The sequence below is a fragment of the Amphibalanus amphitrite genome, unplaced genomic scaffold (genome assembly GCF_019059575.1).
Source record: "Amphibalanus amphitrite isolate SeventyFive unplaced genomic scaffold, NRLGWU_Aamphi_draft 000045F_arrow, whole genome shotgun sequence".
Lineage (NCBI taxonomy): Eukaryota > Metazoa > Arthropoda > Thecostraca > Balanomorpha > Balanidae > Amphibalanus > Amphibalanus amphitrite.
The window spans coordinates 149,374-161,628 of NW_024881541.1; the positions used below are offsets into that span (position 1 = coordinate 149,374).

A 12,255-nucleotide genomic window follows, 5' to 3' on the forward strand; every position below is an offset into this window, starting at 1 on the left:
CGAAAACTGCAAGTTTGAAATTCCATATCTCCGAATTAAAGCATTTTTCGATGTTGTGAGTGCCCAAACCGGTATTTTCAGGCCATGGCCACCAATTTGGCTATCTCAACTGAAAACTAATGTTAAGGTGGGATGGTCACTTTAACCCGCGAGTTGCTGGGGGGGGGGCGTTAAACGCCCCCACTTTTTTCGCCGGGCCATAGCATAAAAACGGCGCGCCGCAGGCGCGCCAAATTTTGGGTACCTTTAGGGAATTGATTGAAGTTTATTGTGACAAAGTTTCAAAAAAATCGGTCGGAAAATTTTTGAGATATCGAGGTTTTAGTGACGTCATGATTTCTGAGTTTTCGACCAAAAACGGCATATGTTCAAAAAATCATATAAAATCACAGAATAGACATATAGACATGCCGTAAACGCCATTAGACTGCCAATACCATGAACAATCAACTGGCTATCTTCGATTATTGATTATGGATCCGCATTTTCCAAAATCTTGAACTGAATCTTGGCAATTTCTCGTGACTACTTCACGACCATGATACATTAATTTCTTAAATTGAACTTTTTTAGCCAAACACGTACACATATGATAAAATGAATGTCACCATCGTGTTCTACGCCCCAAATTACCCATAAAACATGTGTCACAGGCTGCGTATATCAGTTTTTATTTTCGGGGATATGTGCCTGCCCTGTTGACCTGACCTTGACCCTGACCTATACTTGACTGACCCCTGCATGGAGCTGACACTCTTGTAGGCCTTATATGATGGATTGTGCACCGTTTTGACAGAGTTTATGACGAGAGGCGCCCATTGCGAAGTCCTGAAGTCCATGCTACTGAAAGCCCGATTTCAGGTGTTTGACCTGACCTTGACCTAACCTGTGACCTCGAAATTCAACTTTAAAGTACTCATCTGAAGCGTCTCGTCGCGTTCTTTCGTTTGCCGCCCCGTGCGTTTCGCTGCGCCTATTGGTTCTCGAGTTATCGGCTGGGGGCGTTTAACGCCCCCCCCCCCAGCAAACGGTGGGTGGCGAAATACCCCAGCAACTGCCGGGTTAAGTAGTAAAGTCTGTCGCAAGTTGCCTGATTTGCGACACAACTTACGAATTTGAAATAGCAGTCGTAAGTTGTGTCGCAAGTTGAGGAAGAGGTCACAGGTCACAGGTCATTCGGGTCATGGTCACGAAATTTCCATGGTAAGTGTAAAATTGTTTGAACTTGATATCCTGAAAATTTGGTTACAATCCGTTGACGCTAACGCGAGTTATAGAGCTTGAACCGACGGGTCATCTGTGAGGCCTCAATCCGTGCCAGCGAGTGTTAAAAATGGTGCATAATATGTTATATTCAAATTCATTGGGGTATTCAGGGATATAAAGTAGCCTTATACCATTCCAGCAACTACTGGCGAGTCCAGAAAGGCGGTCTTGGACGTTGCGAGGGGCATCCCCCAAAAGATTCTCCCAATTCCAAAAACGACGTGTCCCAGATGGCCCCCATGACCGCAATTGAGCTCTGTGATGACCCCAGTTGACCTCTGTGATCTGCCGTGTCTCAGATGACCTCCGTGACCTCCCATTGAGCTCTCTCATTACTCCGAGCTGACCTCTGTGACCTGACGTGTCCCAGATGATCTCAAATTGAGCTCTGTGATGAACCCAAGTTGATCTCTGTGACCTGACGTGTCCCATATGACCTCTGTGACCTCTAAGTGACCGCTCTGATAACCCCAAGCTGACCTCCGTGACCTGACGTGTCCCAGATGATCTCAAATTGAGCTCTCTGTGATGACCCCAAGTTGACCTCTGTGCCCTGACGTGTCCCATATCACCTCTGTGACCTCTAAGTAACCTCTCTGATAACCCCAAGCTGACCTCTGTGACCTGACGTGTCCCAGCTGATCTCAAATAGAGCTCTGTGATGACCCCAAGTTGACCTCTGTGACCTGACGTGTCCCATATGACCTCTGTGACCTGACGTATCCCATATGACCTCCAATTGAGCTCTCTCATGACTCCGTGCTGACCTCTGTGACCTGACGTGTCCCAGATGATCTCCAATTGAGCTCTGTGATGACCCCAAGTTGACCTCTGTGACCTGACGTGTCCCATATGACCTCTGTGACCTCTAAGTGACCTCTCTGATAACCCCAAGCTGACCTCTGTGACCTGACGTGTCCCAAATGACCTCCAATTGAGCTGTGATGACCCCTAGTTGACCTCTGTGACCTGACATGTCCCATATGACCTCTGTGACCTCTCTGATGACCCCAAGCTGACCTCTGTGACCTGAAGTGTCCCAGATGGCCTACAATTGAGCTCTGTGATGACCTCAAGTTGACCTCTGTGACCTGACGTGTCTCATATGACCCCCATGACCTCCAATAGAGCTCTGTGATAACCCCCAAGTTGACCTCTGTGACCTGACGTATCCCAGATGACCCATATGACCTCCAATTGAGCTCTGTGATGACCCCAAGTTGACCTCTGTGACTTGACGTGTCCCAGATGACCTCCGTGACCTCCAATTGAGCTCTTTGATGACCCCAAGCTGACTCTTGTGACCTGACGTGTCCCAGTTGACCTCCAATTGAGCTCTGTGATGACCCAAAGTAAACCTCTGTGACCTGACGTGTCCCCAAGTTGACTTCTGTGACCTGACGTGTCCCAGATGACCTTTGTAAACCTCCAATTTTGACCTCTAACTTCAACTCTCTTACCTCTCTGTGACTTCAAACTCTCTGATCTCATTTCTTCTAAAGCATCGCCTCTAGATGCTCTTTAGCCACGAATCTCCTGTGATGGACCCCAAATTTTATGACAAATTATGTGAGCGTTAGCGATCACAAGTCAGCCAGTTGAGACAAAGCTACAGAATCAGAGAACATGCTTGACCTGGCTGTCTCATAAGCTCGCAAACCAGAAAGGCGAATGTTCCGTTATGCGTGATAGAGTTTTCGACCTTACTGACGTTAACTACGGATCAGCTGATCGTGTAGCCTTTTAACCTTCCAGGCGGTGGGGGGGGGGGGGGCATTTTTTGGCCCCCCTTTAGTTTTTTCAATATATCTCGAGAACCGCTGCGCCGATCGTCACCAAACTTTCAGTACCCTCCCGGGAGCAGCTAGCGCACATATTGACCAAAAATTGTTCCAAAGGCTATGATAGGTTGGCCGCTAATGACGTCAGAGTGAAGTCATTTTTGCCATTTTCGACCCAAAAAAAGGTTTCGCGGGAAGAGCTGTCAGACCTACAGCTTTAGAGATACAGAAAAATGTTTCAGACATAAAAGGTTTGGAATCAAAAGGGCTACAAAACTGCTATTTCGGTTTTTCAAATTTTTTGGATTTTGGCCCCAAAAAATAAAAAAATAGATTTTTTGAATATAATAGCCAAAAAATCCAAAACGTTTTTTGAATTTCGAAAAAAACGGAATATATGTGATAGTTCCTACCGCCTTCTATCTACATACCAAATTTGAGATCGATACCTCTTTTTTTGGTCAAGTTATAGCGAAAAAACTGTTCAAAATTGATGACGTCAAATTTTCAAACTCAATTTTTAGCAATTCTGGACCTCGTAGCGCAAAACAAAGACCACCATTAGACTCCCCGTGACGAGCTGCATCGAATCGATACCCATTTTATGCAAAAATATCAACTTTGAAATTTGACCTTTTTTGACCTGACCTTGACCTGACCTCCACCAGAAAGTGACCTAAACCGTACCTGATGGTCTTATAACCAACACCATTGAGTTGGAAATGAAAAACTGGCCATAAAACATGCATCGCATAACCTTAGTAAAGTTGGGCTCATGTGGTGACCCTTGGTGACCTTTGGTGACCTGACCTGTGACCTGACCTGGTATGACCAGTGACCTCTAATAGCAACATATGTACTAGACAACTGACGCCTTATCGCTGATTTTCGACAAAATGCGTTTTACTCGGTGTTATAGCGCTTTCCCTAGAAGCCCCGTGAACGGTGAAACATTCTATCTTTGACCTGACCTGTGACGTCATCGGTGACCCCGAGGTCAATGAAATCTAGTTTCCTACGAACAAATTTGACAGAGCTATCGAACGCCGTTTGAATTTTTCGGATCCGTCCAGTAGTTTCGGAGATACGGGGGGGGGGGGCAAAAAAATGCCCCCCCCCCACCGCGCGGAAGGTGGCTGGGAGGCCCACCGCCTGCCGGGTTAAATTCTCGAGTAAAGCGGGTATTTATGCCTCGTCGTAGCTACGTTCTGTCGTATCCTCCGACAGACCCCTCTTTCCTCAACATCCCTCCTTTTTCGCTACGACACAACTTGTGACGGGACATGTGTCGTAACTTGCGACGTGTCGTAGATGGACTTGCGACGCCCTGGATCCCCCCGGCCTGATGAGCTATGCTGAGCGCCTACAGTCATTAAAGTTGTATTCTGTTCAGCGGAGGCTCATGAGAGCAGATTTGATTCAATGTTGGAAGCTATTTAGTGGCAACGCTCCCATAACCCCTGATGATTTGTTCGATCGCCCCCTCAGGAGCGGACCAGGGGTCATCGCCATAAAATATTCCCTACTATAACTCACACTGATGTTCGTAAGCGCTTCTTTTCTGTACGGTGCATCCCTGCCTGGAACGCCTTGCCCGCTGATGTTGCTTGCTCGTCCAGTCTCGCTAACTTCAAGAAAAAGCTTGATGGGTGTATGCATGATGCATTACATGGCTATGTGTGAAAATGTGTGTTACCTTAGCATGTGTAAAATTAGGTTGTTAGTCAATATTATGCCGTCTTTATTTTGGATACATGACAAGTCATGTCACAAAATATGTGGAAGACGCACTATTCCAGCCTTAACTACTCGGATTGCTGCAAGATGGACTGAGATAAGGGGCTGGCGCGTCTATAGTTCAGGGTTCCTTCATTCTCCTTGCCATCCTTTCCTGCCTGTCTGTTTCCGGCACTAGGAACCCAACCAGGTGAGTCAGGTGAGCCAGGTGAATCTTCTAAATCACTTGATATTTCACTCTGGAAACTGTTTCATCATACCAATTGGACAATTTTCTATCGAACTGAGTACATTAAATGTCTTGAAATTTATCATAAATATTTTATTTTAAAAAAATGATCATTCTCACCCAGAGGTCGGGGTGACTATAATCACTACCATTAGCGTCGCCACGGGGGGGGCAGGCGGGGCAGCTTGCCCCCCCCCCCCCAACCTCGGACCGGGCACCCCCTGAGATCGATACAGATCCAATGAGATTTTGGAGTCGGGAAAAAATAAGGGTACCTTTCTGAGAATGCCTGTGAGGTCAGACTCTGTTGGAGCGTGCAGTTCAAACCAGATTCAGAGTCGCAGTCACCAAAATCTTCAAGACTCCGACACCAGACTCGGAAATGTCAATGCTGTGATTCATTCTAAATTCCTAATTGGTTCTTTATTACATTTTATAGCTGATTTTCATAAGTTTTGGAGTGCTGACACATCATTTTCGTTCACAACGTGACACGAAATCGTCGGGCCTTTCTCAACTCTCGTCAAACGTCTGCTACAGGCTCAAGTACCGTCCAAGTGCTGCAGGGCTCATGAGCTTGCTTTTCACACAGGCTCTTAAGGAGCTCCACTGAGCTCTAAGAAGCTTTCAGAGGGCCGAAACCCGCCGGCCTCTTGAGTCCCACTGGTGCCCATGTTTTCTGAGGGCCCATACAGGGATCATTGAGGACCTTATACATACGTAGACCTCTAAAGGGCCCCACGAATCTTTGAGGATGCCTTCGAAAATTTCTGAGAACCTTAACTGGCCTCTGATAGTTCAGCCCAACTTTTGAGGCGACAGACTCTGCTAACCCCAAGCCGGCATCTGAGGGGTCACAACTCACGTGTCTCTCTGAGGGCCGCAACACACGTTTCTTATGTCCCTACGTAGGCCGTAGGGTCCTTAGGGATTCGACACAGACCCCCGACGGTTCACACTGTTGTCCGTCGGCTCCATTCTCACCCTGGGCCTAGTCACTTAGCGCCCGCCGCCCACACTGGTTTCTGAGGGCCCCAGCTTGGGCTCGGAAAGCCCTAAAGCACCACATACCTACACGTAAATATTTGGGGTGACCCACACCGATCTCCGGGATCCTAAGCAGACTTCAAAGAGTCCACACTGACCCTGAGTGGCCTGAAATTGCCTGGAAGTCCCAAGCCTATCTCTAAGGGATCCCTTGCCGCTATGCCGTGCGTAACTTTTGGTTTCGTCAAACATTTTTTGTTCGCGCCGTTTGCAGCGCTTCCCTTCACACGAAAAACGAGGAACTTTTTGTTCACACTCGAGTAAACAAAACACTTCCTCTCACTGGAGCAAATATGAATTCTTCCGATCCACACTTCCGACATTCACTCTCAGTCTCCGCCGAATGCCACAACTTCGCTACAATCGGCGGCTGGGATAAACCCTATGCATTTCACGTAAAACCTCTGCATGCAAGCGTGACTGGAGGTTTTAGCAGGGGGATCCAATTAAATGGATCATTTTTCGCCTTTTTCTGGGTAATGATCATGAGCGACGAGAGTCTACACAGGGGCCATATGCAGTGCGCCGGCAATCGCAGCCACTGTAATTCTACCGGTCGTTTTTGTCCAGAAATTTCAAAATTTCGAATTTTTCTGTGAAAAATTACATGTCATAGCTAGAAGGAAAACTTTGTCACCATCGGATTCCTCGCATCATTGTGCGTCGAATGATATGTAAAACGAGTGAGTAACGACTGGGGAAAGGCAAGATTTAACACAAAAGTTGATTTTGCCCCCCCCCCCCAACCCAAAATCTCTGGTGACGCCTATGATCACTACCTACATTAAAATCACCTTATATGTGCCATAGGAGCCCTCAGAAGGGGCTTGTGTGATAAACTTACATGTTTTAAATAAAATGAAAAGCTTTGCTTGACAATATCTCACACATTTTACAGCATAACTATGAATCATTGAGGTATTAAAATAAAGTTGCATGCTCCAGGGCTAAGCTCACATTACAGAGCAATAAGCAGCAAAATTAGCTACTTTAACCTCTGACTTCAAAATTAAGTAACAGTCACAGATATTCTAAGCCGCAGACTACATGTCCTACATCACACTTTGTCTGCTGGTGGCTGTGGGACCACTTGCCATACTGCTCATGCCTCTCCCAATTGATTGTCTTTTTCACTTCCCATTTGCATTGATCCTCCAATTACCACTGAGATAGAGCAGCTCAATGCTCATCCTGCATCCTCAGTATATAAGCCTTTGCTTTCTCTTTCTTTATCTTGATCTGGGTCTTTCTGATCTCTACCATTATTATTGCTGGAGATGCTAGCGAATTTATACTTCATGCCAATGACAAAAAAAAACAAGCTGTGACATCAACATGATTATTTTAACTGGGGCCAAAGTGTCTTGGTCTGCTATAATGCTTCATTGCTTTATTTAACCATTGGCATAGAAAATACAGTTCACAGAAGCAGGATACTCATTTTAGGCCCGAAAATGGTCAATGATCAAAGTCAACCCGGGTATCATTGTCACCCCGGTTTACAGTACATCATGGTAGGTAATTAACTAATGTCTGAGCCGGGGACATCATCAGCTATGACATACAGCTGGGCCATTATTCAGATATAACAGTACAGATACGAAAAACTTGCTTACCCATAACGTAGCCGGAAGATTTTTCAGACGCAGTCTACATGGGGCGATCGTCTTCCAAAAAACACCCATGATTACGTGTACTGAGTACTCGCAAAGAAATGTTAAGATAAAATAAATGTTGCTGAATGGGCTAAATGATAGGTAGTTGGTAGTTAATTGCGACACACCGGTACACCGTAACCTCCCACAAGCATTCAAGGCTATGCGCAAGGCTATGCGCGCTTATCACGATATAGGTACTTTGTACTTGCTTCCGAGGCCGTCTAAGAGTTCCAAGGCCGTATAGCTTGGTTCTTGCTGCTTACGAGCCGCCACAAATCCTTGTATTTCACGATATACCTATACGGCCTTGCTATAACAATATACACACTGCACAGTGGTCATAATATACACCAAGACATGGATGAAGTATTCAAGGCCACCAAGATACACACTCCACGCACTCCACATGGGTATGGGCCAGGTAGGGTCGTCCGGCGATTCTACCTGATCGTGACGTCAGCTCGTGACGTCATCTGGGGGCAAGTCTTGAAGTCCCGTTTAAGTCCTATGCAAATGGGCGATTTTCGAAGCGCTGTAAAACAAACTCTGCTAAAGCTAGCACAAAACTTAGTGCATCATCGGAAAGCCGAGACATTTTTCTTCGAATTATCTAAGAAGCGTTTTTCACTAAACCCATTAGTTTTTCCAAAAATGCGTAAAAAAGCCCCCATGCCTCCTCAGCCTCCCTTCCGCCGGCCGCCACGCCGCCGCAGTAGTGTAGTGGTTAGGATGCTTGCGCCGTAATCCAAAGATCGTGCGTTCGTATCTAGGCGCGGGTCGTACTTAAATCGAAATTGCAAGCAGAATGTTTTTTCTTGATAAATCACTTATATTACAGCTAACCGTTCATAAAACTATCGATAACAATTGACTGAAACCCATAGATATACAGACTAGATAGGACACGCCCATTGGCTCCCCATACTAGCGAACATGCAGGTCAGGCGGCCATGTTGGGGCAGCCGCCTACATAGACTCGCATTTGCTACAACACGTAAAGTGAATGGGGGTGGAGCGGTTTCGAGCCCGTTTTCCAAACCGATTTTTGAGTTACTGGGAGGCTGCAGATGGCCAGTATGATTATGAAATGATTAGTTAGAGCCTATAGCATCACCAAATGTATTTGAAATCAATTTTTCATCATCGTACCGTACCGCAGCGAGGGATTAGTCACCCCTTGTTCCCAGACGGTTTACTCGTGCTTGTTCGGTACACGCTGGCCTCAGAGAGCTGGAAGTTGGTACAACTGACTTTTCATTAAATCCGGATCTTATGAAACTAATCACCCTTACAGGTCATGCCCGGTCACTGACCTATGACGTCATAATAGAGCCACCGCGCGGTCATGACATGCCGCAACTTCGCAATGCCCTCAGTGCCAGAGGAGCTTTCACAGGGAGATCAAACTAATAGAACCTTGTACCCTCCAGAGGCCTTATAGCTTGTATATCTAATATTTTTCCTGATGCTCACCTGAGGTCAGGTCAGTCACGTGACACCGCCATCACAAGTCAATGGGGAAAGGTAGTAACTGCTATTTTGGTGCCGAAAATGATTGAAGATTATGCAAACGCACGAAACCATGAGATAATACACATCTTGCAAGCCAATTTTTAACTTTCGCACCGATTACTTTAGCGACATAGATTACGTCACGAAGCCAGAGTCGGAGTTTCAGGCAAATCATTCGATTAAATTGAGCTGGCGAGTCAGGACAGTCACCAATGGACTGAAGACCGTCAAAATCGAAATGAGTTATACGGCCCTCTTAGATCAACATGACCTGGGCCCTGTTTCACCGGTGATAGCAGCACGCTACTATCAAATTGCGCGAGCTGACGTAATGTGATGAGGTCACACTAATGACGTTTCGTGTAATCCGTGAGCTGCGTTTGGAAGAGAGTTGCTGTCTCGTTGAATTGCGTTTGATACATTTGTTTGATCGCACGGCCGTGAAGATGTTAGCAGCAATATTTGATGACATCACACAGATTGACGGCGTCATGGTTTGTTGATGTTTCCATGGAAACCCAATTTGACACGTGTGATAGCAGCGTGCTGCTATCAAATTGCGCGAGCTGACGTAATGTGATGAGGTCACACTAATGACGTTTCGTGTAATCCGTGAGCTGCGTTTGGAACAGAATTGCTGTCTCGTTGAATTGCGTTTGATACATTTGTTTGATCGCACGGCCGTGAAGATGTTAGCAGCAATATTTTATGACATCACACAGATTGACGGCGTCATGGCTTGTTGATGTTTCCATGGAAACCCAATTTGACACGTGTAATAGCAGCGTGCTGCTATCACCGGTGAAACAGGGCCCCGAGAGGCTGACCTGACTTTGACGTAAGGTCAGAATTCTAGGTTGACCTTATCCCAGCACAAGCATATCATCGAAGCGCCTGAGCATGGTGACTAGGATGATGCCTATATCGCTAACGTTTATCAGCAAACTAGACGCTACTACATCAGCACCGCCCGTCCTGCCGTCGATGCCGCCACAGACGGGTGCCGCTGCTCCATGGGAGCCGCCTCGGTGTCCGACCTGCCGTCGGAGCCACCATAGGCGTGTGCCGCTATTCCCTGTAGACTGCCTCTGTTGCCCGGTCTGCCGTCGGGGCCACCCCACACATAAACGTGTGCCACCGCTCCCAAGGTGCCGCCCGGCCTGCTGTCGGGGCCGCTACAGACGGATGCAGCTGCTGCCGGAGTGCCACCCGGCCTGCCCATCGGGGCAGCCACAGACGGGTGACGCTGCTCCCTGGGCACCGCCCGGCCTGCCCGTCGAGACCGCCTCTGACGAGTGACGCTCCCTGGGGCGTGCTGTCCGGATCGACATTTTCCCATTCTTGTGTGCGTTTCGAGACTGCTTGGAACAGGCCAACGTCCTGGTCGCAGCTTTCTCTAGCCTTTGCTTCAGCCCCCGCAGCTCTGGCAGCTATTGAAATGGTCCTGAGGAAAATAAAAACAACAAATCATGCCTACTTCTTAGTTCTCCTATAGGGATAGGGCGATGAGCGGACTCGACCTGACATGCACACACTGCCATGTTCAAACACATTCACACATGAGGAGATCAATCATGGTCCATGGAATACAAATATTTACGAGCGACAAAGAAATGATATTGATTATCGAAAAATATTGAGATATAATTTCAAAAAATATCGGGTTAAATGAGTATGAACTGTCAAACTTAAACTTAAATGAGTATGAACTGTCAAACTTGGCATCAAGCATTCTAGGGAGGCCCATATCTTTGCAGCCATACATGCTGTTTGGCAAACAGTTATCATGTTGTGTAGCTTCTCTATTCTTCCTTGAAATTACGCATTGTTGAAGCATTTGGGGAGTCAACTTGGCACGTTCCACCAGGCACTTACTAAATCATCGATGCCAAATCTGTTCTGTTTGCAATAACTCCTATTTAATGCCTAGACACATTTTGATGAAACTTTGTGTGTTGTTGGGCACCCACTTCCCTTGGCAATGCAATGAGAAATGTGGTTTGGGTGCAAGTGCGTGTTGGGTATTTTTATGAATTCAGAATGGCAGGATGCATTGCATACAAAATTGGGACACTGGTTGGAGACCAATCTGATGAGTGGCTTATAAGTTAAAGCAATCATTAATCACTTGAGGCATACTATTGTATGTGTACAATTGTACATGTGCAGAGCACGTATCTATTTCTCACAAAAACATCTGGAATGATTGTGCTCAAAGTTGGTATGGTATGTTGTAACAGTATAAATAGATCATAGGCTGCTTTCACATGTTAGCAATGACACAGCAGTGGACTCTGCTCACCATGCACAACTACATGCCACTCACCTGCAAGTGAGCAGGGAAGAAAGACCTGGTGGGACTGCACCATAGCACAGCCAAACTGGTCTGTGCAATCGAAGGAGCCCTCATCATGAAGTGTGCTGCATGACCAAGCTTGCCCCCTTCCGACACATGTTGCCACCAGTCCATCTTCACCTGAATGCGCCAGTCCTTTTGCTGTACACATCTGGGTCTTGAGGAAACCCAGAAAGTGAAAAAAAATGACAGGCATCTGTTAATGTGTTGAATAACTCGTAACAAGGGTCTGGGTAGAAGTTAGTTCAAATGAAATACTCTTTGTAACCATACATTTATATTCACTGCATCTTGATGCTACTCAGCTCTTAACAGACCATTGTTTAATCAATTGTCCTTATGGCCAACTGTTGTTATGGATTGCGATGTATCCACATTAAAATATGAACAGAGACTATCTCACAAACACATAAATGAGAACAATACTAACTGCAATTTATATCCATTTCTAAAACATCCTCTCAGACTTAACTGAAAAAGATATCTTCTATTTACCTGTGGAGAAATACACCCCTTCTTCCTTCAAACTGGTTGGAGCAGTTGCTAGCTAGGCATCTTGCAGCCTTTTTTAGCACTTGTGAGTTGTGCATATAACTGAACCTGAAAGATAGATACATTAATTGATCATTTTATTGAGTCAATTATCTGGGCTACATTAGCAAGTAACTA

At 46.2% G+C, this 12,255-nt stretch overlaps 1 protein-coding gene and 1 long non-coding RNA gene across 3 annotated transcripts in view; both read right to left on the reverse strand.

Moving 5' to 3' along the window:
• Positions 1 to 8,134, reverse strand: part of LOC122377468 (elongation factor G, mitochondrial-like) — a 94,968-nt gene extending 86,834 nt beyond the window's left edge. The window contains exon 1 of one of the 2 annotated variants that reach the window (XM_043357522.1): positions 7,677 to 8,134. In XM_043357522.1, coding sequence (XP_043213457.1) covers positions 7,677 to 7,745 — 69 coding nt within the window. In that variant the 5' untranslated portion in view covers positions 7,746 to 8,134. The remainder of the gene's footprint in view (positions 1 to 7,676) is intronic. The other variant, XM_043357523.1, reaches the window with a different exon arrangement.
• A 1,915-nt stretch (positions 8,135 to 10,049) lies between these two features.
• LOC122377489 lies at positions 10,050 to 12,171 on the reverse strand. Its single transcript, XR_006255885.1, has 3 exons — positions 12,082 to 12,171; positions 11,557 to 11,743; positions 10,050 to 10,674 (listed from the first exon to the last, which is right to left on the reverse strand). It is a non-coding gene; the product is annotated as an uncharacterized LOC122377489 (long non-coding RNA).
• Between the last annotated feature and the right edge of the window lie 84 nt (positions 12,172 to 12,255).